Consider the following 25,656-nt stretch of genomic DNA (forward strand, 5'->3'; position numbering starts at 1 on the left):
TAATGTCCATATACTGAGATACTATGGCTTGAACAACACACTTTGACTAGGGGCACTATGATTGGCCTGCCATGTTGGCCAGAGAGAAGATGCTCTTTTGGAATGTATGAACATGTGTGTGTTTGAATGGATATATAAGTATGGTTGACTGAAAGCCTGTGTTGTATGTACTTGTGGCACAGGACATACCTTTCACCATAAGTGGCACCGTTACGTGTATAACATAAACATACAGCCATTTTTTTTAATGGGAGAAATTTAAAGTGCAAGAAAATGTTCTGCAAAATTGTTCAAAACATGGAACATTTATCTTTACTTTAAATTTCTCCCATTTAAAAAACATATTTTTCAGTTATACATGTGTCACAGTGTCTACTGGCCACTGGGAGCAAGAGGCCTGCTGTTTGTAAATGTGACACTTTGAAATGGGAGAAAAGTTAAATGAAGAGTTAAATCAGTCATTAAGGTAACTTTTCATTTGAATTTTTTCCCATTGAACAGCATTCAGAAACATCCTTTTGTTCTCACACTTCAATATTTAGTTGACAAGGCCCTTTATGTAAAGGTTAAATACCTCAGTGCTTCAGTTTTTCACCTCTGTGCCCCTGCAGAAATCTGAATGAGCACTGCTTTTTATGAGGCCCTGTTCTCTGTAACCTGATGATAATAATCTAAAATAAACACTGACTTTCCTTAACTTTGAAAGGAAAATGTGACTCTGTGCTTAGACAAAAATAAACTCAAGACTGTGAGCTATTATGAAGGTGTCTGGGAGCTACTAGTAGCTTATGATTGACTGGTTGGAGACACCTGGCTTAGACTCTCAGGAGGAGTTGACTCACACAGCAGGCTCCTGTTATAACACACTGGTTCTCTTGTCACCAATCCCAAAATAATATATCATGTGCCTTAGTTATATTTTGTGGGATTACTCCTTTCCTGTTGCCATTGGGGATTCACCTGGTTCTACTAATGTTTGTTTTCACTTTATTTTTATTGTTTGTGGGGTCTCTACGCACAAAGCTGGCATTGCTTCCAATCAGCCAGGCAACCCTACAACGTGTTCATAGATTTGATAGGCCTGCCTTATTGTTAGCTTGATGACGTGAGCAATAACATGAAACTCGACTGGAAGTGTTCAGCGGTACCTCACTGGATGCTTATCTGGTTGCATGTCTCGTCGTTGCAATTTTACAGTGTTATGTATTAGTGCTTGTCCTTGCGGGATAATTGCAAGTTTGCTTGTACCTCCAAAATACATAAAAAATGTGGGTGTTGTGTTTTTCAATCTATTTTGGTGGGATAAATGTCTGAGGGGTGCTTGCTTGGCAAGTTTGAACACGACACTCTTGCATCGTACAAGTGTTACTTACTCACAAGATCATTCTGTATCTTGAACTGGAAGCCATCTTATGTCGAATGTGTGCTTTTTAGCCAGAAGACAATTTAAGGTAAACCAGCACCAGATGGGACACCTGACTCCCCCACCTAGACATAATAAATTATACAATTGTGCATGGGGACTCAGTTGCCCCTGTGCTTTGGAATGCAAATTAATAATTTGTTTTAGAGACCCAAACTTAATTTGCTTTCATCCTACCTGGAAAAAAATGTAAACTGTGGGATTGAAGGTGAGCAGGACCACTACATCAGACATTACATTTTTTTGCCAGCTTGTGAGTTTAAGCTGTTACTGTTTCAGGCATTTCTATAACCGTTTTCTTTTATTTTTCTGCAGCTCTGTTACAATGCCCAAGGAAATTTCATACTTCCGGCATGAGCGAGAGATGATCCTAAATAAGGGGTTACAGGTAAACAAGCACATGATGTTAATTACTATTAACCTGCTCTTTTATTGGAAACCTATTTTAGGTGAAAATATATATAGATAAGACAGTAGTTGTAGTACAATGTACCAATGTACCCTTTTCTTCAAAAATATTGGTGTGAGAAGTGACCCCCTATATTAAAACTGACTTAACTCATAGGGGTGACCTATCATGGCATATCCCCCTGCTAATTCCAGCACTGTGTACACAATCCATTTACTGTGCCCTGCGCCAGTGTGTTCCAGTCATGATTTTCAGAATTTCTGTTCTATCAGTTGTTCTTTCTTGACTCTATTCCTTGAGGTGTATGCCCTCCTGCTTACACCATGTGTGTGGAATGATCCCATTTAAGCATGACTCAGACAATATTCACTCTGTTTGGAGTGAAATGAAGAAAGGTTCTTTGACCTACTGGGGACCCCTCTGCTGCTTGTCCTGGTTTCTACACACACCCTCTTCAACACTAACTTCAATGTATGCAAACTCAGAGGGCCAGAGTGTGCGTTCCCTCACAGAAGACCAGTCACCCAATCACATGTCAAGACAGGAGCACCGCCTAGCTACGCAGGCCCACCAGAGTTACAGCTTCACAGACCATTCTGATGTCATCTCAAACCTTGTACGATGGTCAGCCCATGCATTTAAATTTTTGTGGATAAAGGTTTTAAGAAACACCATGCAGTTGTATGCTAGCTGTAATAATATTTGAAATGTGCTTTTTGATAAACCTATTTGCTTGTTCTCGCTCCCTAAAGCATGTTAGTTTGTCTTATACATAATTGGAATGTTCAGTTTACCTGTTAGTCCATACTAAAGAGGTACAACCTATACCCAGGGCCTGTAATTTAAATGCTACTAGTGGGCCTACAGCATTGATCGTGCCACCACTTAAGTAGCCCTTTAGACATGTCTCAGGCCTGCTATTGCAGCCTGTGTGTGCAGTTTGAAACTTCCATGTCAATCTGGCAAAATAAACCTTTTGCCAGGCCCAAACCTTCCTTTTTAATAGATATCACTCCTAAAGTGGGTCCTGGACAAGGGCAGGGTGCAGTGTATTTACAAATTTGGGCTTGTATTTTTATGTTTTACATGTCATGGTAGTGAAGAACTCTTACATTCGTTTTTAACTACTGCAAGGCCTATCTCTCCCACAGGATAACATTTGAGCTGCCTTGTTACATTTTATAAGTGAAATTTCCAAATGAGAAGAGGGAACAGTTCATGTTTGGTGTTTTTGGAATTGGGGTGAAAAGCCCCATTAAGTGGTGAAATCGGGGTTTTCATCTCAATTTTAAAAATACCACTTTTAGGAAAATTGTATTTTTCTGTATTTAGTCCTTTTGCGCCTGTGTCCTGGTCTGGGTCACATGACTGGGTGTATCTGACAGTTAAACTTTGTGACTTCCTCCGAACAGTTGGATTAGGTGTACTTGAGTGGGCCATCTGCTGGCAGGCTTGGGGATGAAGCTGAACACAGCCCCACTTACACCTGATTAGCCTATGGTCTGCCTTCACACAAAGGGCCTAACAATCGTTCATTGTCACTACAGCCAGCTTGGAGCCAGGGCAGGGAAGGCAGGAAATTCCCTGAACTTCAAAGCCACTATCTAGACGTTTCTCCCACCTTCCAGAACCAGGGCACCAGGGTATAAAAGAAGGACCTCAAACCCCAACTCTTCAGTACACTTCTGGAACTGAGGATACTTTCCCAGGAATAAGGATTGCTGTGCTGCTACAAGGACTGTCACTCTGCTGCTTTAAAGGAACTGCTGACCTGCTGTCCTCTTGTCTGTAAAAGAAGAATTGGACTTATAACTTCATCCTTGAACCTAGGGCACCAGATTGACTCCAAGGGCTAGTCTGCTGGCTTCCTGATCTGAGCCTCAAGTACATAAAAGGCTCTCCAACCAGCTCCTGGACCCAGATGCAGTGAATTCTTGCCCCCCGTCCCCCCAAGAGGTGCCTCTCAGGTGCTCAACCCTTGTTGTGGTTGACTGGCCCTTGAAATCATGCTTTTGGGCTCTTTGCGACCACAAAAAGACCATTCACCTCAGAACCTCACCGCTTGCTCCGAAATTCAGCATGAGCCACCGCTAGCCCATTTCTTCTCACTGCAAGCATCGATCGCTTGTGGAGGATCGCCAACACAAAGCACCAACTTCCCCATCTGTGACACCCAACCTGCTCCTCGTGCCAAGCTGAACACCACCAGCAACACTCTCCTTGCTCCCTGCACCCTCTCCAATGCGAATGGGGCTCTTGGCACAAATCTTAAGAAGGTAAAACTTCAGCTAGACTAATCTTAGACTGTATCCAACCCACGCTTCATTGAGGTCGACCTGAGCTTTTGACTTTGACCTGGTCCAGCGTGACCAGATTGCCGTGTTTGACACTTTATGCTTTTAGGCAGTGCTGCAGTTTATTCTTCAAAAAGTCATAACTCTGGGTCTACTGTTCAATTCTTGTCGTTATAGTCTTGTTTTATTTATTAAATTCAGCTCTATTTTTCTAACCTAGTGTGGGATCTTTTGTGTGGTGTTTTCACTGTTTTTTCTGTTTGAAGTGTTGCACAAATACTTGACACAACACAATGCATCTTTGACGCGGGATCTTCCAACACTCCACAACTAGGATTTAAGGTACTTTGATCAGCAGGCCTAACTTGGTCCATGTATGCTGCCAGCGCTCCATCATGGCTGGCCTAAATTTGTGACTTTGTCCCGGTCTGGCACCACCAGTTAACATCATTTGACGCTTTGTGCTTCTAGGCACTTTGTCACTTAAATCTGTAGAATGGCATATCTCTGGTTCTAGAGATTGGATTTTGTTTTTGTTTTGGTTTCAAATAATTTATTAAATTGTACTCTATTTTTCTAAATTGATGTGGGATTTTTCTTGTGTTGTGCTTTCATTTTGTTTCTGTTTGAAGTGTTGAACAAATACTTTACACATTGCCTCTAAGTTAAGTCTGACCGCTCTTTGCCAAACTACCAGAGGGTTGAGCACAGGTTAATTTGGGGTTTGCTTGTGCCTTACCCTGACTAGGACAGTGGTTGCTGCTTGAGCAGGGCTTGCACCCCAGTCAACCAGTAATCCAATTTCTAACTCGTATGAATTTAGAAATGTCTTTATTTGCCTGTGATTGAAGTCATTTTACACTTCTGCCTTCACTGTTGCCTCAATTTTCTTTGAAGGAAGGATGAACCCTAGGTATATTAAACCTTCTAACATGTGCTCTGATTCTGCACCAGCAAGATGGTAGTTTTAGATTGTTTCTCTCTGTGTGTTTGCACGACAAGGGTCTTACAACAAAGGGTAGCCTAACTAAACAGGCAGTAATGACTCCACTACTTAAAAAAAACACTCTGATTCAATAAAGAAGCTCCCGAGTAGGCTGTTATGACCACGTTGCTGAATCTAGGTAACACTTCCCATTGGAAACATATCAGTCAGGGATTACACTTCCGCTGTTGAAATGGGAATCACATTACTTGACAATACAAATAATAGGGTTTCTGATACAATCAACCTTGCTGTGCGGCTGTTTCTGGATCTTTTGGTAGAATTCATCAGCACATTTTTGTAGGTTTAGGGGGCTTTATAAGTTACTTTGATTGATTTATTGAACATTGTGAACCATGGCCTGATGCTGGTGACATGCCAGCTGAGGTGTGGGGTAAAGCTTTTCAAGCTATCCTGATTTGTTTCTTTTTGACGTAATGGTCAAACACTGTTCATGTGGTGTCTTACTACTCTTCTCCCTCCACAGACGAAAGGATTGTGCTGCAAAGAACTCCCACACATCGGCCTTGTTTAAGATCTGTGTCTAACATCTATTAACACTGAGATAAAACTCCTATATGTTATCACAACTCCCAACAACTCATTAATGTGGATATGCCTGCTAACAAATGAGAGAACGTAGGGCCTTATTTTGAGTTTGGTGATTGAGATACTGCCAAAACATGGCCAATATTCAATCTGCCATATTACATGTGGCACACGCTGTAATGTACTTGTAATACAGTGGACAGGACATCGGCCACAAAACTCCAAGTAAGGCCCTTACTGCTCAACTTATAAGTGATAGATGACTCGGTGAGTCACAGCTGGTTACAACTGAATAGTTCCAAAATGGAGGTCCTGCTATTTCGAAGCTAGACTGGCTTTACAGTAACAGTCTACAGGGGGTGATCCCAGCTTTCTTTACCAATAGTTTCTCAATTTGTTGAAGACCTTCTGTTTTCCCTGAATGATTTTTCTTCACCTAATGGCAACAGGCACTCTAGCTACTGAAAATACCTATATTTCTAGCATGCTGGATAGGTGTTCTGCTTAACTTAGGACCTCATTGAGAGTTGGCTAGAAAATGAGCATGTGTCAAAACTAGGCAAATACAATGTCTACTTTACACTCAATTGACCAGCCTCATTAACATGTAGGGGTATTGTTGTTTCAGATTGGTGAGCCTTTGCCAGTTCTACTATTGGAAACCAAGCCCTATGTTTGTTTTCTTTTTTTTCTGCTGGAGAAGGCTACTGAAAAAACTGCCAGCACTCCGGAAGAAGAGTGCCAGTGCATTAGAAATATTCATTTTCTGCTTTTTCAAAAACCTAACTTAAAGGGATTAGTATTTGGGATTGAAAATAAATGTTGACCAGACTATCTAACCCTAATACCCTACAACAGGGTTCTGCAAAGTCAGTCCTGGAGAGCCGGGTCCATGGCAGATTTTTAGCATATCCACATTTAGAAAACTGTAGATTTCTGAAACATCTTTTTGCTAAATGTGGATATGCTAAAAATCTGGCATGGACCCAGGTCTCCAGGACTGACTTTGCAGAACCCTGCCCTACAGCCGTAGTTTTCAAGGTACAAAAATACCTCTTTTTTGCTCTTCATAAAGTGAAAAGGGATAGTGCAAAAAAGTGCAAAAGTGAGGGGTGGGTGGCAGCCAACATTTTACCCATGTTCTTTGGTTTTTGGCTAGTATGAATGATAAATCACATACTAGTGTTTAAATTAGTCACCAATTGTCAAATATTACTGCTGCCTTGTAAAAAAGTTATTATGGAAGACGAATTCAAGTTTGATTAAATGCATGATGAGCCACAATGTCCTAATTTGTTACCATAGTAAACAAATATATTGATAACGGTATAGTTCCAACTAGCAAGCTTTTAAGACAAAATAAATAGCTGCAAATAGCAAATGAATATCAGTACCATCATATTAACAATGAATCAAATTCTCATCAATACAACTTTATCAATTGATAAAGCATAAATTAATCTGTGCTAAGATCCATAAATTAAAAGAAGTAAAGCAAAAACCAATTTGCAAGACACCACTAGGTAACAGTGTAAAGGTGAATTTATACTGCTGGAAAGACCAAGGCCCATATTTAAGAGGGTCAAGCGTCATTCCAAGACCACATTAGAGTAATTTTTTTACGCTAATGTGGCGTTGGAAGGCCAAAAACTCTGTGCCAGATTTACAAAGTGGTTCAATGCATCCATTGGGCCACTTTATAACTCCTTGCGCCACATTATGCCTGCACCAGGCATAATGTATGCAAGGGGGAGTGGTCCGGCGCTGGGGGGGGAAATGGTGCAAAGATAGCTAAAATATCCTTTTTTCCAGAATTTTTAACGCCTGCCCAAAGCAGGCATTAAAAGGAGGCTCCCATTGGTTTCAGTGGACCTCTGGGTGCTTTGAAGGATTAGCATCAACATTTTTGGCGCTAGTCCTGCAAATCACCGAACTAGTGTAAAACATTATAACACTAGTTCCTTAACTACCGCCATGATGCGCCGTATTTTAAATACCACATGGTGGCGTTAGGGGGCGCCAAGGGATGCAAGAAAAGTGGCACTACACTACCACTTTTCATAAATCTGCCCCCAAGTATTTAGTCACCCAGATCATAAACACAGTTATTAAATAAAAACATATTTCCTATATGATTAAATTAAATAAAGCATGAACAGAGACTGTCCAAGACTTTTATTAGGCCCTAATATTTGGCCACCAGTCTGCATGGGTTTAGATGTAGGCTGCCTGGCTTCACCAGGGCACCATTCCTACCTCACCGCTGCCTCCAAGTATATTTAACCACCCACCACTTGAGTAACATCTTGGAGTGCCAAGAAAGATAACTCTGTGGGTAGGTGTGCACTGTTGTTAAAAAACTGAACAAAATATTATCTTTGTGCTAGGGATCGATGGAGGCACCATCTACAGTTGCTTGTTGCCTAACATATTTTTCCCGGTCCAGTGTATAAACTTGTGTACAGAGTAGTCATATGTGCCAAACAGGCTGCTGCTGCTGAGCCTAGTGTATTCTATTAATACTGTGTTTAGGCCAGTTTTCTTTCTGTCCCCTTATCAGCATACACTTTGTACTGTACCAGTGATGTCTACATAAATCGTGGTAGTCTCAAAAATGTCCCCTATGTAGGGCAGACTGGCCTTAAACTCAACACAAATTTGAGTTGGGACGCATGTACAAAGTCTTTGCGGAGGCAATTTCACCAGGGATTTCCTGTCCAAATTGAGCAGAGGTTGCCTAACTCTTGCTAGGCCTATCACCCCTGAGAGAACATTGCAAGTGTAAAACTGGAACCAAATTTCAAAGATAGCACCAATCCCATGCTACAGTCACATATGTAAATAATAGAAAAATAAAGGGAGTACCTGAAAATACAAATTCCTTCATGCTCACACAACTAAGATTCCTATACTAGATAAGTAAGTATGCTGACAATACTATAATATGTTTACTATATTTTTTTAAGTTAAATATATTTTTCACTTTTCCCTAAATGTTATCATAAGGAGACTCCACAGTCGGGTTGTAGGTCTCCCTATGGGAAAGTGTAGGGAGTATTCAAAAAGTTATTATGCTTTATAGTAAATGAGTAAATATATTTTTATCTTTAAAATGAATATAAATTATTTTAGATATGTATTTTAAATATAGCACAAAGTAAAAAATGCTATACTACTATTAATTTAAACTTTAATTAGATTTTTATTTAATTTAGATATGTAGAGTAAATAAAAACTATTTTTTCTGAAGCTTAAATTAAAATGTATATTGCCACCTTAAGTTAAAATAAATCCCTTATTATGCACTGATTATTCTTAAGTGATGTATATAAATATTTAAAAGTAATGTAATTATGTTGTCATAGAAATGTTACATTAAGTTTCAAATTTAAAAAATGTATTAAAATATTTTATCAAATAATAAACTATTATTTTTCTAGATTTTGTAACATTACATTTTATTTTTTTATATTTGTAAGGATTGTAAATAATTTAGTTAAATGTAACATTTTTTTCTATGAGGTTTTATTTAAAGTCCTCACTCCGTTATTTATTATAGAAGGTGAGGTACTGGGTTTTTCAGAACCGGTACTGATCCGGTAACCCAGTGGTGCCAGGGTACACCCAAAGACCTCGGGTACTTTCCTGATTCAGACCACAGAAACTCAGAGTCTTCTAGGTGAAGTCAAAGATCGAATTTATTTGCTGCAACCAAGTAACAAGCGTCCTAGAAGTACAACAGCACGGTTTGTATGTTCTCAGGAGACTGTGTTTCAATGCAAAGTCAGGTTTCCTTATATACAGTTTTTTAAGCTTCAGACAAACATTCTTGACATTTTGGTTGGTCATTCACATGTTTTCACTACAAAGGAAAAAACTGTGTCATGATGAAACCTCATATTTCATGTCATCCAACCCATAATAAATTACCCGGCAAGGCCTAGTATTTTACATCAGATAAGTGTGGACCCCCAATAAAAACGGGCACCTCCCCCTCGTAAAGTAAGAAGAAGAAAAGAGCAGGTGCAGGTGTGAGCAAGATTAGGCAGGGTGTGTGAGCGATAATAAGGGTTTTATGGCATGGTGTGCCTTGATGCTATCTGATTCGGCCACTGGGAGAGGGACTGACCAAACAGGTTTGGCCTGAGGCAATGGTTCCAGCTTGCCCAGGTCAGAGAAAAGTCAATCAAGGTGTACGTGTCCTTGGAATCAAATCTGACTGTATTATAAGCCTATGTGAGGGCAACTTTTAAAAATGGCTGCCGTGTATAAAATGGGAGCCACGAGTGCAGGACGAAAATGGCGATTTCGAGGTGAAAACGCTGCTGGAATTGAGCGAAAATGCTCATGCTTAGTGTACTAGTCATTATCGGTCTTTTGATACTAAAATCGTACTGCTGTGGCAAAGTAAATTACATGGGTCCAGAATTTTTAGAACCACAAAGGGCATTGTGGTATTAGTGTGGTGCTGGACTTACTATGGAATCTTTCTAGGCAGAAATAACTTACACCCTTAAATTTGGCTCCATCACCCTTTTCTGGAATGGAAACATGTAAGGCCACACTTTCGTAACTTTTCACTCTGATTTTGTGAACAATCAAAGGTAGTAAAGTTTTTCAAAAGTGTAGGAGTAAATTACATGTTTAAATTACGCACAAGTGTAAGTCACCTTTGTGACTATCCTTGTTTGTTGGAGTATATCTCTCAAACTATAATTGCTATGACAAAAAGACAATAATTTTTTTCTTTAAAAATGATCATTTTTAAATACTCATTTGCACGCTCCCTCAGGATCAATGTAAATCCTAGAGCTAATGGTATTGAATGTGGAGAGGAATTGATGGCGAAGGAAGCTATACATTCTTGATCACAAAATATCAGACAATTGTCTTGGCCATTTAGAAGCACTGGTAAGTGCTGTGTAGTGAGTAACATGGATGTTGTGAAGTAGGCTTGGTTGGGGTTTCAGTATTTTTTTCCACATGATGGACTAGGAATGAGAGTTTTCATTTGGGCTAATGGTTGTTAACGTCTGAGAGGTCTATGATCGACTTGATAAAATGGTGCTTGTTTCCGGGTTGTTCAGCGGTATCAATGTTTGCTGAATGTTCTCTTTGCTTCCAGGTGGCAGAGGCAAAGCCTCTTATTGTTCAGGCAGACGTTATGCAACGAGAGCTAGAAAGCTGTCTGAGAAGAGAGTATGCAGTGGATAATGTGCCACTTCTACTTCACCAGGTATGTTCACATATGTTACTGGCTAATTTCAATGGTTATAATTAATAAATAAGAAGGGTTGAAATGCAGGACCCGGGCCAGGTGCTTCTCATAAGATGATGGCGCTTGGGCAAATAAAAGAAACCTTTGAGGACAAAATTTTAGTCAATCAATAAAGGTTTATTCAAGTTTAAGAATCATTACAGAAGTCGGAAAGTAGTTATTTAAATTTAAATAAACATTAATAATGCATCTCATAATGCAAATTGGAGAGGATCAACATTGAGCCCACTTCCAAAGTAAACAAATAGGCCGAACCAAAGTATAGTTCAGCAAGAGGACTAGTATTATATTTCCTCAGGTCAAAATTCAAGCAAAGTCTAAGTATAAATCAATAGATAGTGCGGAGTCTGAACAATTTGGAAAGCAAGAAATGTCTTCCTATAGACTGACTTAGAACCTGCCTTCCAGAAAGTACCGACAAGGTCTGACACATATTCCACAAAGGGCACGTTTAATAGGTTTCAGGCAGTGAAAGCCATATCCTCAACAAGGGTGAGATCTGACATAAATAGGCTGTGCTAATAAAATGATATACAAATAAATCAATAGCGTTTCAAGAAAATAAGACACCTCTAATAAGAATCGTTTAGTAACACCTACTTTTATGCATAATTATAATTGCGGCGTACACTGGAAGTGAAAGAAATACCATGACATTTGTGCAAACAAATGAAAACAATATACATCACAACTGCTTAGAGCAGACTCAGATAAATTGCCTTGAATTTGTTAGAAATACAGAAACATTCTGTACATGATTTCCTTCTTCAAGAGCGCAAATTAGTACATTTCAGCTTCACAAGTAAAGAGCAAAATGAAATTCATTTTATTTCACTTATTTTCTGGAATGAAAAGCAATAGAAGAGAAACATCTATGTAAAAACCTGGTTTAAGCACAATTCTTTCTGTCACTGTAGCGTGAATGTAAATGCAGGCTGACTAGGCTGCAGCCATGTTAACTAAAGCTAACTAAGCATATTTACTTTAAGAATTATTTGTATTAGCCTCTGTTGTCATCGCTGGGATGAATGCCACAGATTGTAAGAGGAATGTCTCTGCAGTGCACGTCCCACTCAGAGTGAAATATCCACAATGACCTGGGAAGGAAATATGGTGGTTTGGAACGTGCAGCAAATTTGGTGATGCCCTGTGCATGAGCAGTTCTTCATTCATGGGGGATAACTGTTGAATTATTCACGCAAATGTTTAATAATGTGGCCTAAGTATGATCCTCTGCACCCTGCTAGATTCTTAAACGTTGTATCCTTAAGGGTTGAACCATTAGCAAGCATATTTAAAAAAAAATGCTATCATCAGAGGTCAAAGGGCATATGAGGCCACTTGCATGAAATTATGTTCATGGAGTTTGGCTTTAGACAAGAGAAGTGCCTCACAGGTAAAATGTCCACGCATGTTAGCATGCTCTTTCTGTTCCTGTTGAGAGTCCACTGCAATGACATTGGCATTTACTTCTGAAATGAAGGGACACGTTTACAAAGCGCTCATCCAAGCTGAAGTGTGAGAAACATTTGGAAACCTTTGCCATGGACGCATATGTACAGTGAGAGTTTTGCGAATGTGCATTGTACACATTTTGTGAATGGGCGTGTAAACGGAGTTTTCCCACAAGGGCACGAGGAGTGACTAACGCCATGCAATGCACATTTTCTATAAATCGACATAGACTTAATTCTTTGGGTAATGTCAAAGGTGCGGACTTAAATTTGTTTTACTTATCTGAGGTCTTGCACACAACGAAATTGCGCTGATAGATGCAGTGATTGTAATGTGTATTTATAAAGGAGAGTCATGCATGCAAAAATATGCATCAGCACACAAAAAACTTTGCATTTAAACCTAAAATGCATGTTGCACAGTTTACTTGTGTAAACAGCTTTCTGAAGGTATTGTATGGAGTTTAGCATGAACCAAAATGCACTTCTAAAACGTATCAGGACAGTGATAGCTAACAGGAAAACCTTATAATAAAGTACTTATGGGAATTGTTTTGATCCATTCCTGTTGGAATTTCGCAAAATTCACATTCTGCTGTTAATAAAATTTTGTTTATTTATATATGCATTCTTGCACATTACTCCAATGGCACAGCTGCGGTGCCGGAAAAAAACGCAAAAACTGTTTTGTGCTTAAAATTATTCCAAATAAAAAATGTGGGCCATATAAAGCTCGGAATTATTGAATTAGCTGAACATGTTTACAAGCGGAAATTTTAGAATTTCATAACTTTAGTGCAATTATTCGAAGTCCTGGAATTTTTATAGGAACAATGGTGATTACTTATGAATAGTACTCCAACTACAACATTAATGCTCATGAAATCTCCGATACTTATCTTGATTTTTAATATTCTGGTTAAATCTATGCTGGAACCTCTGTACCTCCTCCTCTCCCCACCTTAAATAAATACGGATTTTTATGAGCATAACAACACATGGAATATTTAAATTGTAAAAAAACGGAGAAAATATAGTTTTTTGTGAATAAATAATCGAAGTCACGCTTATTTTAGGAAAAAAAATACTAATATTGCTGAGACCTTTTTCAAGTAAATCAATTATGACTTTAAAAGTTGTCAGCAAAGACTGAATTTAGCTTTGATTTTTTTTCCACGGCATGATTTTCCTTTGAAGAATCACATTTACGTTTTTCATTTGTAAAATATGATTTCTTTTCAACATAAACCTGTTTTCTAGATTGTCTCCCCAATTATAATATGGGAATCTGAAGAAGGTATGGCTGGGGGTGGGTGGAATTGGCGAAATTTGACTCTGTGGAATTTCACGGAGTTACACAAAAACTCCACAAGATTCCACAGAGTTCCACCCGCTAGCAGAAACTGGCACATCGCGCTGTGAAAAATCCGCACAGACAGCACCATACAACATGCCAGAGGATGCAGCTACTCAAGTTGATTTTGCTGCTGAGACAGCCTTCTGACCGCGAACTGTCGCGACTGCCCGCATCACAAAAATCCTGTCGGATGTCCTCCTACCAACTGGATATCTTGCTTGGGGACACCCAATCTCGCTCCCCAACTTACCATCCTAGAACCGCACATGAGAAAAATTCCCACCACATGACGATAGGCAGAATTTTGGCGGAATTCCGCATTACAAGAGTAAGATGGAGTCGCCAAAATTCTGCCACCACCACCGGCGGAAGTGAATATTTCGCCCACCCCTAGTTATGTCCACAATGTCATGTGATAGAGAGAAAAGACTGCACTTTTGCATGCCTCCTTTTCAGTTCCACAAAAGTAAGGATGCTATCGAAGTACTCTTTGAACTACTTTTCTTTATGTTTTTTCAGTTTTACACCAACAGAATTCAGCAGCTGGTGCGGAGCAAATATTTACACATGCTGAGGTGGAAGAGGTTTTGTCAGCACAGTAGTACAATTGAACAACTCTATCCCCTCTATCAGGTAGGAGGCTGTCACGAAAAGTATCATTTTTTAATTAATGTTAATTATGGGTCAGATTATATGAACTTTCCAATGCTCTGTTCATATTGTTTATTTTAATTTGTGGTGGTCTTGAGAGAGATTGTTTATTTTATTAGTTAATTAAAACCATAAAAGTAATCCTTCAACAAAAAAAGTTAACAAAACCCTGCTCATACATTAAAAATAAATTACATACAATTTTTAAATAACTGAGAGAAAGCATATTTCACAAGAAAAAAGAATCCCTACTTGACCCCGGGTTTTTATACAGTACTTAATAGTGGTCTGGCCGTATTGCGAATATTACCAGAATACCTTCCTATCTTTGTCGTTTTTACTCAAGGTATGTGGATTATGCCTCTATTTGCGCCCTCCCTATCACAGGCTACTTTCAGCAGTCGTTATTTTACCGGAGTAAATTTCCAAAAATTGAACTAATCTAATATTCAATATGGTGTTTTGTGGGTTGAATGCTTCGATTAGTGCTTGTCTGCAGGGTCTAATCCCTATGCCGTTTATTTCTTTTTTCAGTAAACGTTTTCTGTCTTCAGCCAGTGCCGGGCAGATGCAGACCACATACGTCAGGGTTTCTACCGCCAGATGACAAAGGCAGCACTCCTGTGCGCCCACTTGTGGCCCTTTCTTCCAGATTGGGAGGAGGTCTGGCTTTGGGACATCGCCCAGCATAAGCCTTAAAAAGCATTGCTTAATTTTCTGGGAATAGGGGGCGGCCAGGAGTGTAGATTCTTTTCAAATTTTATACGAATTAAGGGTCAGCTAGCCATGCGACCTTTTTTAACCGCAGCAAAGTAGTCGGTTATCTTGCGGAAATTGGGCAGTGGGTTCCCCACTTCCATAGCGTCTGATTCCCCCCAGATTATTTCTTCCGTGCGGGGGGAATGTTCAGCCAGCACCCGCCAGGACCGTGGTCTGACGGGTGTCTCCTGCATGAGAAGGTGTGGTCCGAGTCCTGCCTTTTTACTGCCCTGCAGTCCGTGGTTGGTTCTCTTTTCCTTTTTCTCTTTGTTAGATTTGCCGGTTGACTTCGAGACTTGCCTGATCTCATGCTCCTGCCCCCGATGAATCCCTGATTGATCGATCTGTTGCTGATTTGCTGGTTTGCTGGTGGAGGGTCTACTCGGGCTTTCGGGAGTTTACAGTTGAAAGTGGCTATGAGGAATTGTTAAGAGGCAGTTTTGGAGGTGTTTGCTCGCACTATCCCCCGCACTTTACCCCTGCTTACTGCTCGACCTCCTACTGGATTGAATTTATAGGTGGTATGCCTCTTACTTGCTTTCTCTTTTTTTGTTGCGTCGTCAAGTGCAAGCGTCAGTGAGCTCTGTTGCTTGCTGCCCTCTCGCTGTCGCTACACCGGACTTTGGACGGCGGACGCTGGACGCTGGATACTTGACACACGCTTCCACACACGCTCTATGGGAGTGCTGCAGTTCCCATCCTGATGGTCTGGTCCGTGGTCTGACCAGGTAGGGCAGTGCAGATCAGAGCTAAGGCAGAGCTGTAGGAGCTGCTGAGGGGCTGCAGAAGTCGCCTGCCAAGGACGACGATGATCCTGAGATTCTGGAGCCTCCTCCACCTCCCTACCCACTTCCAATGATACTTGCTGCACTTGCCGGTGGGGTGGAGCAGAGCTTGCGTTTGGTGGTAGACGGTAAACCCTTTGGTTTCCTCGGCCCCCTGCATCCCTCGCCCCCCGCAAGCCGCACCCACGTTCGGGCTGCTTCCGCAGGGGTCTGCGGGGGGGTCACATGGGACCGCTTGCCTAATGAGGCTGGTTGCTTGTTTTTTTAAGCCCCCGCCTCCTGTCCACCAGTCGAGCCTGGATGGGGGTGGTAAGACCAGTGCGCTCGCCTGGCTCCGGAACCCGATGCCGGCGCTCCACTCCGCTCTGCTTCGGCGGTTTCGGAGCTTTCGGGGATACGGGACTTCGGGGCTCATTCCCGCTTCCCCCGCACCGTTCCAGGTGGTCCAGGGTATCCTGGTGGCTGGCGAGCTGGCGCACTGAGCGGTTCAGAGCCTCCGGCGGGCCAGAGACTGGGACGGAGTCAGCGGGGGAGAGCCACTCGGGCTGTACGTGCAGCAGCGTCACGTCCTTCCGCCTGCTTCCGTCAGGTGGTGGTCTTTATCAACTATACATTAAAATGAATTAATAATTCCCAGTGCATTTCATTGCGCTTTAAATTCCTGAGTGCATTTCGGACCACTCGCGGTCCTTTGTTGGGGGGGTGACCTGGTCTATGTCGACCACATCTATGCAGGAAATGGAGTCCGACCTTTCCAATGCAATATTTCACTGACATTTGAATTGGTCAACTTTTGCAAAAACAGAGTATTTAAAAAAGGTATTTGGACGGACTGCCCTTAGTGGTGTTGCACCACTCAGTGGGTGTAACTCTCATTTTTGCACTAGTGAGTGCAAATCATATTACAAAATTGCATTCTTCCATTCTTATTTTGCCTAATGTGACCCTTGATTTATGTTAAAGTTGCGTTTGTTGGTCTTTTGGTGTATTTGTACAGTTAATGATAGGCCCAGTGCTGGAAACAACCATTTATTCTGCGTTGTAAAAAAAACATTTTAGAATGAGTAGATGACGGATAAAAAGCTTCTTTGCTCTTTAACTCTTGCTCTACATCTTGCTGTATATTAATTTATGTCCCGCTTTCTTAAAATCTAGAGCCTGATGTACTAAGTGATTTATAGATTTTGAAGCCTGCAGGTTTCTAAATTACAAGGTTTATGTCAGCTAAATCAATTTTCCTTATGTGTCAAGACAATTGCGATTCAGAAAAGCTTTTCCAAATTGCAAAATGCGTCTAGAAATGACGATTGCTTTACAATTTGTTGGGGGCGTGTTTTGAGTCATCATTCCAAACTGAGATTCGGTGAATTATACATCAGTGGTTTGCAACCTTAATCCAGTCTTAAACCTTTAGTTAATTTTGGGGTGGAAACTGATTTGCCATGGGGACTGCCCCCCCTTTGGACCCTTTTGCCTTCCTTTGTGTATCAGGGTGGCAACTTTGGAAGGGGCCACCCCGGGGCTGGTTGAGTGGCGTGGTAGGGTGGGGTGGGGGTCTGTGTGGGTGTAGGGGGCAGTGCGGGAGAGAATGGTCCACAGGGAAAGTGCCCCTTCCTAATCTCTCTTTAACGTTTTTCAAAATAGAAACCTTTTATTTTTAAAGCTGCCCATTTGAAGAAAAAAAAACATTTTGAAATGCAATGACATTGATGTGGTCTGCTGTCCGTTGTCAGCCACCATCCCCGTCATTGCAGCAAATTACAGGAGGCTGCAAACTGCAGTCTTCTTGGTGAATAGTAACTAGGCGGTTTGTTCTACAGAGTCCTCCTGCGATTCCTTGTTTTACAAACTGACCTATTAGTACATTGGTCAGTTCACAATATAAAATACTAGTTGCAAAATGTTGGTGCCCAGTTTACAATCGCTTTTTACAACCAGAATGTTAGTACATCTAGGGCCATATGTACGAACACATTTTCCCATAGACACAGAATGGGAAAAACCCTTTGCTACAGCTGGCCCCTAGTCCCTTGTGCTCTGTTTGTCTCACTTTCACGTTCTCTTGTTGACTTTTGCTAGATCTGTCACCCTTAAGGTGTTTTTCTCCCGTACCGTTTGTCTATTTAACATCAATTTTTCTGTTGAAGTTAGATTTTGTTGGCCTCAGGATTCTGTGCACTCTACCACTGCTAACCAGTGCTAAAGTGCTTGTGCTCGCTCCCATAAACATAGTTTGATTGGCACACACCTATTTGCCATTTATAATTTACTTATAGGTCCCTCGTACAATGGTATACCATATACCCAGGGCCTTGCATTAATTCTACCAGTGGGCCTGCAGCTCTCATTGGATCCCCACCTAAATAGCACTTTAAACGATGTCGCAGGCCTGCCATTGCAGCCTAAATGTAATTTTAAAGTGCCATGTCGACTTAGCATTCAAACCCTCTTGCCAAGCCTTAAACTCCCCTTTTGTTATATATAAGTCACCACTAAGGTAGGCTCTAGGTAGCCAGTAAGCAGGGTCACTGGAATTATGTGACTGAGGGGGACCAAGTTATGCGTCCGGGTTGAACAATTTACGTGGCAAGAAAATGCAGACTATGCGTCATAATGCAGCACATTTTGTTGTAGTACTACTTCATTATTTTGTCATTTTTACATCTAGTAGTAGTGTCTAGGAAAAGAGTTCACCTTATTAGTAGCAATTTAACACTCACATACAGCAATAAGCAACTTAAATATAACCAGACAAACTTTGCAAAAAGCGTTCTGTAACCCAAGTAGCCACATGTTTTGTAACTTTTGATTTGTTTGAGCTAAAAACAAAATTTGTTTTTGTTAAAATCTGCAGCTTGTGCAGCAGATGATGGATTATGCACCAAATGCGGTAAATACATAATTATGTGAAAATGGCCTCGGCCGCAGAATAGCAGAATCCCAGTGGCCCAGCCCACAGGCCAAGGTGCTGTGTTATTAAAAAGGTTGGACGTACTTTTAGGTTTTACATGTCCTGGTAGTGAAAAATTCCAAAATTTGTTTTTCACTACTGTGAAACCTACCCTCCCATAGCATAACATTGGGGATTCCGTATTACATTTAATAAGATGTAATCCAATTGGTGGTAGAAAGCTGTAATTTCTGGTATCTATGACATTTTAATGATAAACCCTCTTTAATAGTAAAGGTAAAACTTTCAGTACAATTTTGAAAATGCCACTTTTAGAAAGTTGGCATTTTCCTGCCCTTAGCCCTTTCTGCCTGTCTTGGGCACCATGGCTGGGTGTAACTTACAGACATTGTAAATTCCTCCCAGACAGTCGCACAATAGTGGCATTATTTATACCTCAATAGGCCATCTGCTGGCAGGATTGGGGGGAGTTGAACACAGCCCCATTTGCACCTGATAACTCTGTGCTCAGCCTTCACACAAAGGGCCTAATGACTTCACATTGTCACTGCAGCCAGCTTGGAGTCAGGGCAGAGAAATCAGGAAATTCCAAGCACTTCAAGGAACCTTTCCAGAAGCGTTTCCCACCTTCCAGAGGATGGCACCAGGGTAAAGAAATAGGACCTTCAGACCCACTCTTAAGTTCGATCCTGGACTTGCAGAAGGACTCTCAGAGGACCACCTGCTGCTGTGACCTGTGGTGTGTCCTGCTGCTGTGACTCTGCAATACTGCTGCTAAACCTGGAAAGACTGTCTTGCTGTCTGGAGCCTGTCTTGACCCCTGCATCTTCACCTAAACCCAGGTCTACCAGAGTGACTCTAAGGGCTAGTTTGCAGTGCTCCTTTTCAGAGCCACAGGGACACAAAAGGCTCCCACCATCTTGAACCCACACCTGGACCCAGCCTGAGTAACTGCTGAGCCCCCAAGAGGTGCCCCACCATTCTTGGACCCTTGATTGTGGTATAAAGGTGCCCGGAGGGCCAAATCCCAAACTCAGAACTTTTTGTCCAAAGACCTCTCTGAGAACCAGGAGGAGACTGGGGCCACCTGCTTGCCTATCCGCCCAAGGCACATTGCCGGTCAGATTGACTTTGGAGCTTCTCCTGCTATGTTTTTTCTCCACAGGGCGTGCCACTGCAACACCCATTGCATTTTGACGCTGCCTCAGATTTACGAGTTTTCGTAAACCTGAGGCAGCACCAGATTCTAACGTCGCCCCAAGGGTGGCTGTAGCAAGGCGCAACAAGGAAGAATACTTTTATTCCTCCTCGTTTTTTTGCTTTTTCTATGTGTGCTGCATTCCGCAGCACGCATAGAAAGAGCAAAATGCCAGAGATGATTGTTTATGTGCAGGAAGGTGCCCCTTCCTGCACATAAACAATTGTTTGAAAATGACGCTTTGGCACTTCTGTGCAGCACACACAGATGTGCCAAATCACCATTAGTGATTAGAAAGTGACACTTTCCCGCACATAAACAATCACACCCCTCAACGCAGACATCCTTGCACAATGGTGCAAGGATGCCTGCGTTGGCGCTGGCAGCTAAATTTAGTGCCAGCGCAGGAGACAACACAGGGGTGCGCTGTATTCAATTAAATATGGTGCATCCCTGTGTTGTCAAAATGACAGAGTGCGGCGCTGCCAATTTTGACACAGCGTCGCGGTCTGTCATTTTCCTATAAATATGAGCCTACGTCTGAATGTAGAAATCTTCGCAGTGGCTTCAGCCCAAGGCCACTCGACAATGACGCTTCCTTCTCGGACATCTCTTGCAGCCTTGCCCTGCTGAACTTTACCTTCTCAGACACTTTTTCTTAGAATTTCTACTAAGTCTGAAAGTAAGCGCAGACCGGGCCCAATCCCCTTCTTGTATCCGAATTGTGCTACATCGCGGTCAACCATATTTTTAGACTTTGACCCATCTTGCAAGATTAGATGTCCCCAGTTGGTGCTTTGATCTGTTAGGTGCTATTTTTTCCTGAAAACTTTAAATGTTCATAACTCCGGTTCTACTGATAAGAGTTTTGTCATTTTGCTGTCAAATAACTAATTAAAATGTAGTCTCTTTTTCTAACTTGCTGTGAGTTTTTTCTTGTGTTGTTTCTTCACATTATTACTGTTTGTGTGATGAATAAATAGCTTACACATTTATGTGCCAAGGGGCGCAAGGAAAGTGGTGCTGCACTAGGTGCATCACCACGTTTCTTAAATCTGCCACTTAGTGTATTAAGAGAGTGTTTAATGCAATCCACAGCCTCACAATGAGGGTGTTAGCCATCATAGCATTAGGTTTTAACCTATGCTGTGGGTGTGGCTGCTCAATGAGATCCTGGTGTGATGGTTATGACTGTATCTGGCGAGAGCTGTTGATGATTTGCGAGAAAGTTTCAGATATGGTACAGCAGGCAGGCCACAAATCTCTTCCTGCTTCACAAGAGAAATCCTGGGTGAAGAGAAACCAGAAGCAGTTACTGCCCTTTCTGTCAACACTACCAAGTTTGAGGCACCAGACTTTAAATCAGAATTTACTTCAGCAAAATTACTGTGGAAGTTATATTACATGCCTCCTCTAGGAAAATGTGTGCCCACCCATTTAACCCCCTGGATATTTTTTTTAGTCTACCTGTTTTGTTGACTTTTACTGTGAGTGAGACTCCCTTATTGAGTCTCTTTCACTGTATACTCTGTTACAATGGCTTGATCGTGCAAGCTACCAGAGTCTGGCTTTTATAACCAAGTCTGTTGTTGGGTAAGAAACTTGGCTGCACATGAACATGTGCACACGTGTGTGTGTGCACATGTGCACTGACTGGCTGAGTGGGATTACTGTCCAGCTCAGCTTGGTATCTGCGCACAGGTAGCCATTCACAGAAGGACCCCTTCAGGGATTGGTGCTTCAAGGATTGATATTGATCTAATGTAGGCCTTAGAATGTGAGTGGGCATTCATTCATAGTGTAAGTCTGTAGTGCTTAACTGAAAAGAGTGCATGCTTATGTTTTCATACATTATGAGCAAAATCTGCACCAAAGTAGAGTTTTTTTAGAATAGGGCCTAGAGAGTAGTGTGACACACTGACCAAATCATAAAAATGAATTCCGAGTGCAGTCTCAACATTACTTTTCTCATATCTGCCATCCTTCTGGCACGTTCATCTTTCTCTAACTTAGCTCATAAGGCGATGCCAAGCTATTGTTCCCCTTGCTGGACCAAGTAAATTACTCTGCTGGACAGCCGCAGGATCAAAGGCCTCCCTGCATGATAGGGCCATTTGCAAATGCTTAGGAAAGGAAAGGATGGGGCAGAATCTGCATAGTTACTTTTCACACTACACCTGGCCTGAGAAGGCTCAACTCCAAAGAAAGGAGGACAGCCTGACCTCCTGGAACCAATCACAGGATGGGGTCCTCTTTGAAGTTTTTGAGGAATGGGACCACTCAGCTTTGGCAGTTCGAGGCAGGCTGAGGCTCTTGCGGAAGGTCTTTCAAAAGACTTTGAAATGTTTTAAAGTGTTCTGCAGGATGGTTGGGTCAAGTTTGGGGTGATGATGTGCCATCACAGAATTGGAAAGAGGTGCCTATCTTCTAGAAATGTCTGCCCCTTCCCTAAAAAAACATTAGCAAGAGGAAGAGAAGGAGTGAGAGAAGATGGACTTAATAGGATCCTGCAAAAGACGAGACACTTGTCTGGGGTTTGAGCACACTGGAATTGGACTCTGTGGGTTCGCCGTTCCAGGCCAGTGGCACTGACCTCCTTACATCCTCTGAGATACAGTAGAGGGATGGACCTGCTGGAAGAACCCTTGAAGAGAACGATTCCTATGGACCTCCTGAGGACTAGGTCGCCAGAGGTGAAAACTCTCATCAAATTGCTTCCTCCTTCCTTCTGCTATCACACAAATGCCCTCCACTTGCGATGGAGGCTATGGAACCCAAAGAGAGCCGGCATGGAGGTATTAGCCTTAACAGCTGAGAGGTGCTGCTGGAGGTGACTACAGCTAAGGAGAATGCCAATCCCTAGGCAAAAGACAGGTCTTGAAAATGGAGGCAAAGTAAAGAATAAATCAAACTCTCAGAGGAGCATCAACATTTAGAGGCTAGGAGACCTGGAGAAACCACTTTGTGTTGCGTGCTGGTAGCCAACCGGTGCCGCGGGAGCTGTGGGGATCCCTCCTGGCCCCAATGTGAAAGAGGCCAGTGGGTGCCTCACATGGGAACTGGGATACCTCGTACTGTGGTCCAAAGCTGCAAAAGATTAAAAAGAAAAAGGCAAAAGAACACAACCTGGGGGGGGTCCCCATAATCCAATGCGGCCCAATCAGTTTGAACTATGGAGCACTCCATAAGCCTTTGCAAAAGCATTTAAAAAGTTGCATATTTTGCTTGTGGTACGCCAGAGAGGGCTGGGGCACTGCCAACATACTCAAATATTCTGGGGGCTGCTGGGAGTGTAACCCAAGGAGCCCCACATACATTTTAAAATTTTGATGACCCCGGGAGAGGTTTCTGAATCATCCAAGCAGTGCTGGAGGTTAGACTTTTACCCAACAGATTTGGGTCTTAAGGCTGCTTAGTAGCACATTTAAAAGTAGAAAAAGGCTTTATGCACACAGTGTATTGATAATTGAAACCTTATATTGACAAACTTGACAGTGAATCATTGCATGTTTTAATGAAGGTCATTGAAATGCTTTATTGAAAGTTGCAAAATTAACAGTGAATCATTACATGGCCTATTGTGGGTCATTATAAGGCGGCACCATCCTCAGTTATTTTAATAGTGGTGCATTGGTTTATTGTGACATATTTCTGATTTTATTGATGTGGTGACAGCTAATAAAGATTATGAGTCTGCCTTTTTGATAACTACATTTGCTTATATTATATTTAGTATACATGGGGAGTATTGTGGTTTTCAGGTTAAGGGCTTGCTAGAGGTGTGTACTATAAGGACAGGGTGTCACCATATGTATTTTCACCTGCCACTATATGAATATTTCTAAATCAATGTATAGTATTAAGTAGTGATTGCCTAATAAAGTACTTCTGCTTTAAATAGGTAAAACCACTGAATGGGCAATGATTGATTGGATGTTGTTTGTTGCATGCTTGCAGGCTGGAGTACTAGACCCCACACCACCTCCCTTGAGTAGGCCTTGGACGGCTCTGCTTCACAATCTTTAGAAGGTCACCTGATATTAAAGGCTTTTTGGTTCCCAAATATGGAATTTTGCAGACTCCTTACGTGAGGAGGGCCCTCATTAATACCAACTAATAACCCATCTTCTTACAATGTCTGCATAAAAATGTGAGAATTGTAGGATAAAATGTTGTTCAGTAAGCAACCCAGTTTGTTGTTCATTTTGTCAATTCACAATTAGTATTACGCTGAGGGTAAAAGCAAGCTAATCGTTTGCATAGGTAAGCAACTGTCATTATTCCAGAGACGTCTGTTTCCTCACACCATCTCTGCAGTAATTTGTTCAACTGAAACAGCCATTCAGCAATCTTTACCTCAGGGTCACTCACTGACTACCCATTGATGATTTCACTGTACAATCTTTTGTCTTTCTTTGATTTCCGTAGAAACAAGTAGCCCTTGTTATGCAGGAGTACAATGATGCTCTTCAAAGGGCTAAAAGGCTTTCCACTGCACGTGAAAATCTACTGACAGGACAGACACATTCAGTTAATCTGGTGACTCTGGAAGATTTGGTTATCTACCTGCAGTGGTTAGTGTGCCACCTGCACTCGATCAGGAACATTCACAATTATCTCAGGGTATGTATTTATGATATATTATATTATGTTTCATTAGAAAATTGAAATGCTGGCAGCTTCAATGAAGACAATGGAGGGTGAGGGAGGAGAGTGTGTTGTAATGCTGAAGTGATGACCTCTAAGCTGTTGTATTTACAGAGATGCAAAATGCTTGTGATGTGAGTATCATACCAACGAAGGAAGTAGAACATGGGGAATGTGAACTGATATCTGGGTCACTTGTGAACCGGCATCTGCTGGAGTTTGCCGTATATATATACTGATTCTTGTGCTTATAATAAAGAAGAGAAAACGCATTGGTGAGGCCTGTCTCTTCACAAGCCTAATATTAATATGGGAATCAGGGGTCAAGAAAAGTGCGAAACAGGGATATACCTTAGGAGTATGATAGAGGGCCAATAATGGCTGCTATGAACCTTTGGCTCTGACATTCTGACGCTTCTCTGATTCTCCCAGTTCAGGTTAGAACATTCCACCCTAGATGAGTGGAATGCTCTAATAGCATTGAAGCCTTTCTGTCCCAGGCTATACCAAGTACATAAGTCCATCTCCAGTATGTAAGTCAAGTAGAAGACCTTTACCAACTGGTATAGTCATGGCCAGCGGGCCATATAACCTTATGTCATGGAGACTTTTTAAGGTGTCAAAAGCATCATGGTATTGATTATTTTAGTAGCTGAGTTTTACTGACCTGCTCTAATGAGAAGCACCAACATTAAATGGTACATGCAACCACCCTCTTTCAATAGTTGTTGAGGCTGTAGCAGCATATTTCCTAGTAGGCCAGAGCTTGCAGAGAGAGCTACAGGCTAGGATTTCATATCACTCCCATTGAGAAAGAAGGCTTCTAATTGACTGGTAATTGTATGCTATTTTCCTAAACGCATTTTAATCCTGCAGTAATATAGCTGTTTATTTACAGTCAATACCACACCTCCAACAAAACTCTATTGCTCATTAACACACACGGAAAAGGTGAG

The 25,656-nt window shown here is 41.6% G+C and overlaps 1 protein-coding gene across 1 annotated transcript in view; it reads left to right on the forward strand.

The window, feature by feature from the left end:
- Nucleotides 1-25,656, forward strand: part of LOC138297105 (uncharacterized) — a 648,847-nt gene that overhangs the window by 27,797 nt on the left and 595,394 nt on the right. The window contains exons 3-6 of the mRNA XM_069236605.1: nucleotides 1,739-1,811; nucleotides 10,786-10,896; nucleotides 14,269-14,382; nucleotides 24,482-24,676. Of these exons, the coding sequence (XP_069092706.1) occupies nucleotides 1,739-1,811; nucleotides 10,786-10,896; nucleotides 14,269-14,382; nucleotides 24,482-24,676 (493 nt within the window). The remainder of the gene's footprint in view (nucleotides 1-1,738; nucleotides 1,812-10,785; nucleotides 10,897-14,268; nucleotides 14,383-24,481; nucleotides 24,677-25,656) is intronic.

Source organism: Pleurodeles waltl, chromosome 5, assembly GCF_031143425.1.
Source record: "Pleurodeles waltl isolate 20211129_DDA chromosome 5, aPleWal1.hap1.20221129, whole genome shotgun sequence".
Taxonomy (NCBI): domain Eukaryota; kingdom Metazoa; phylum Chordata; class Amphibia; order Caudata; family Salamandridae; genus Pleurodeles; species Pleurodeles waltl.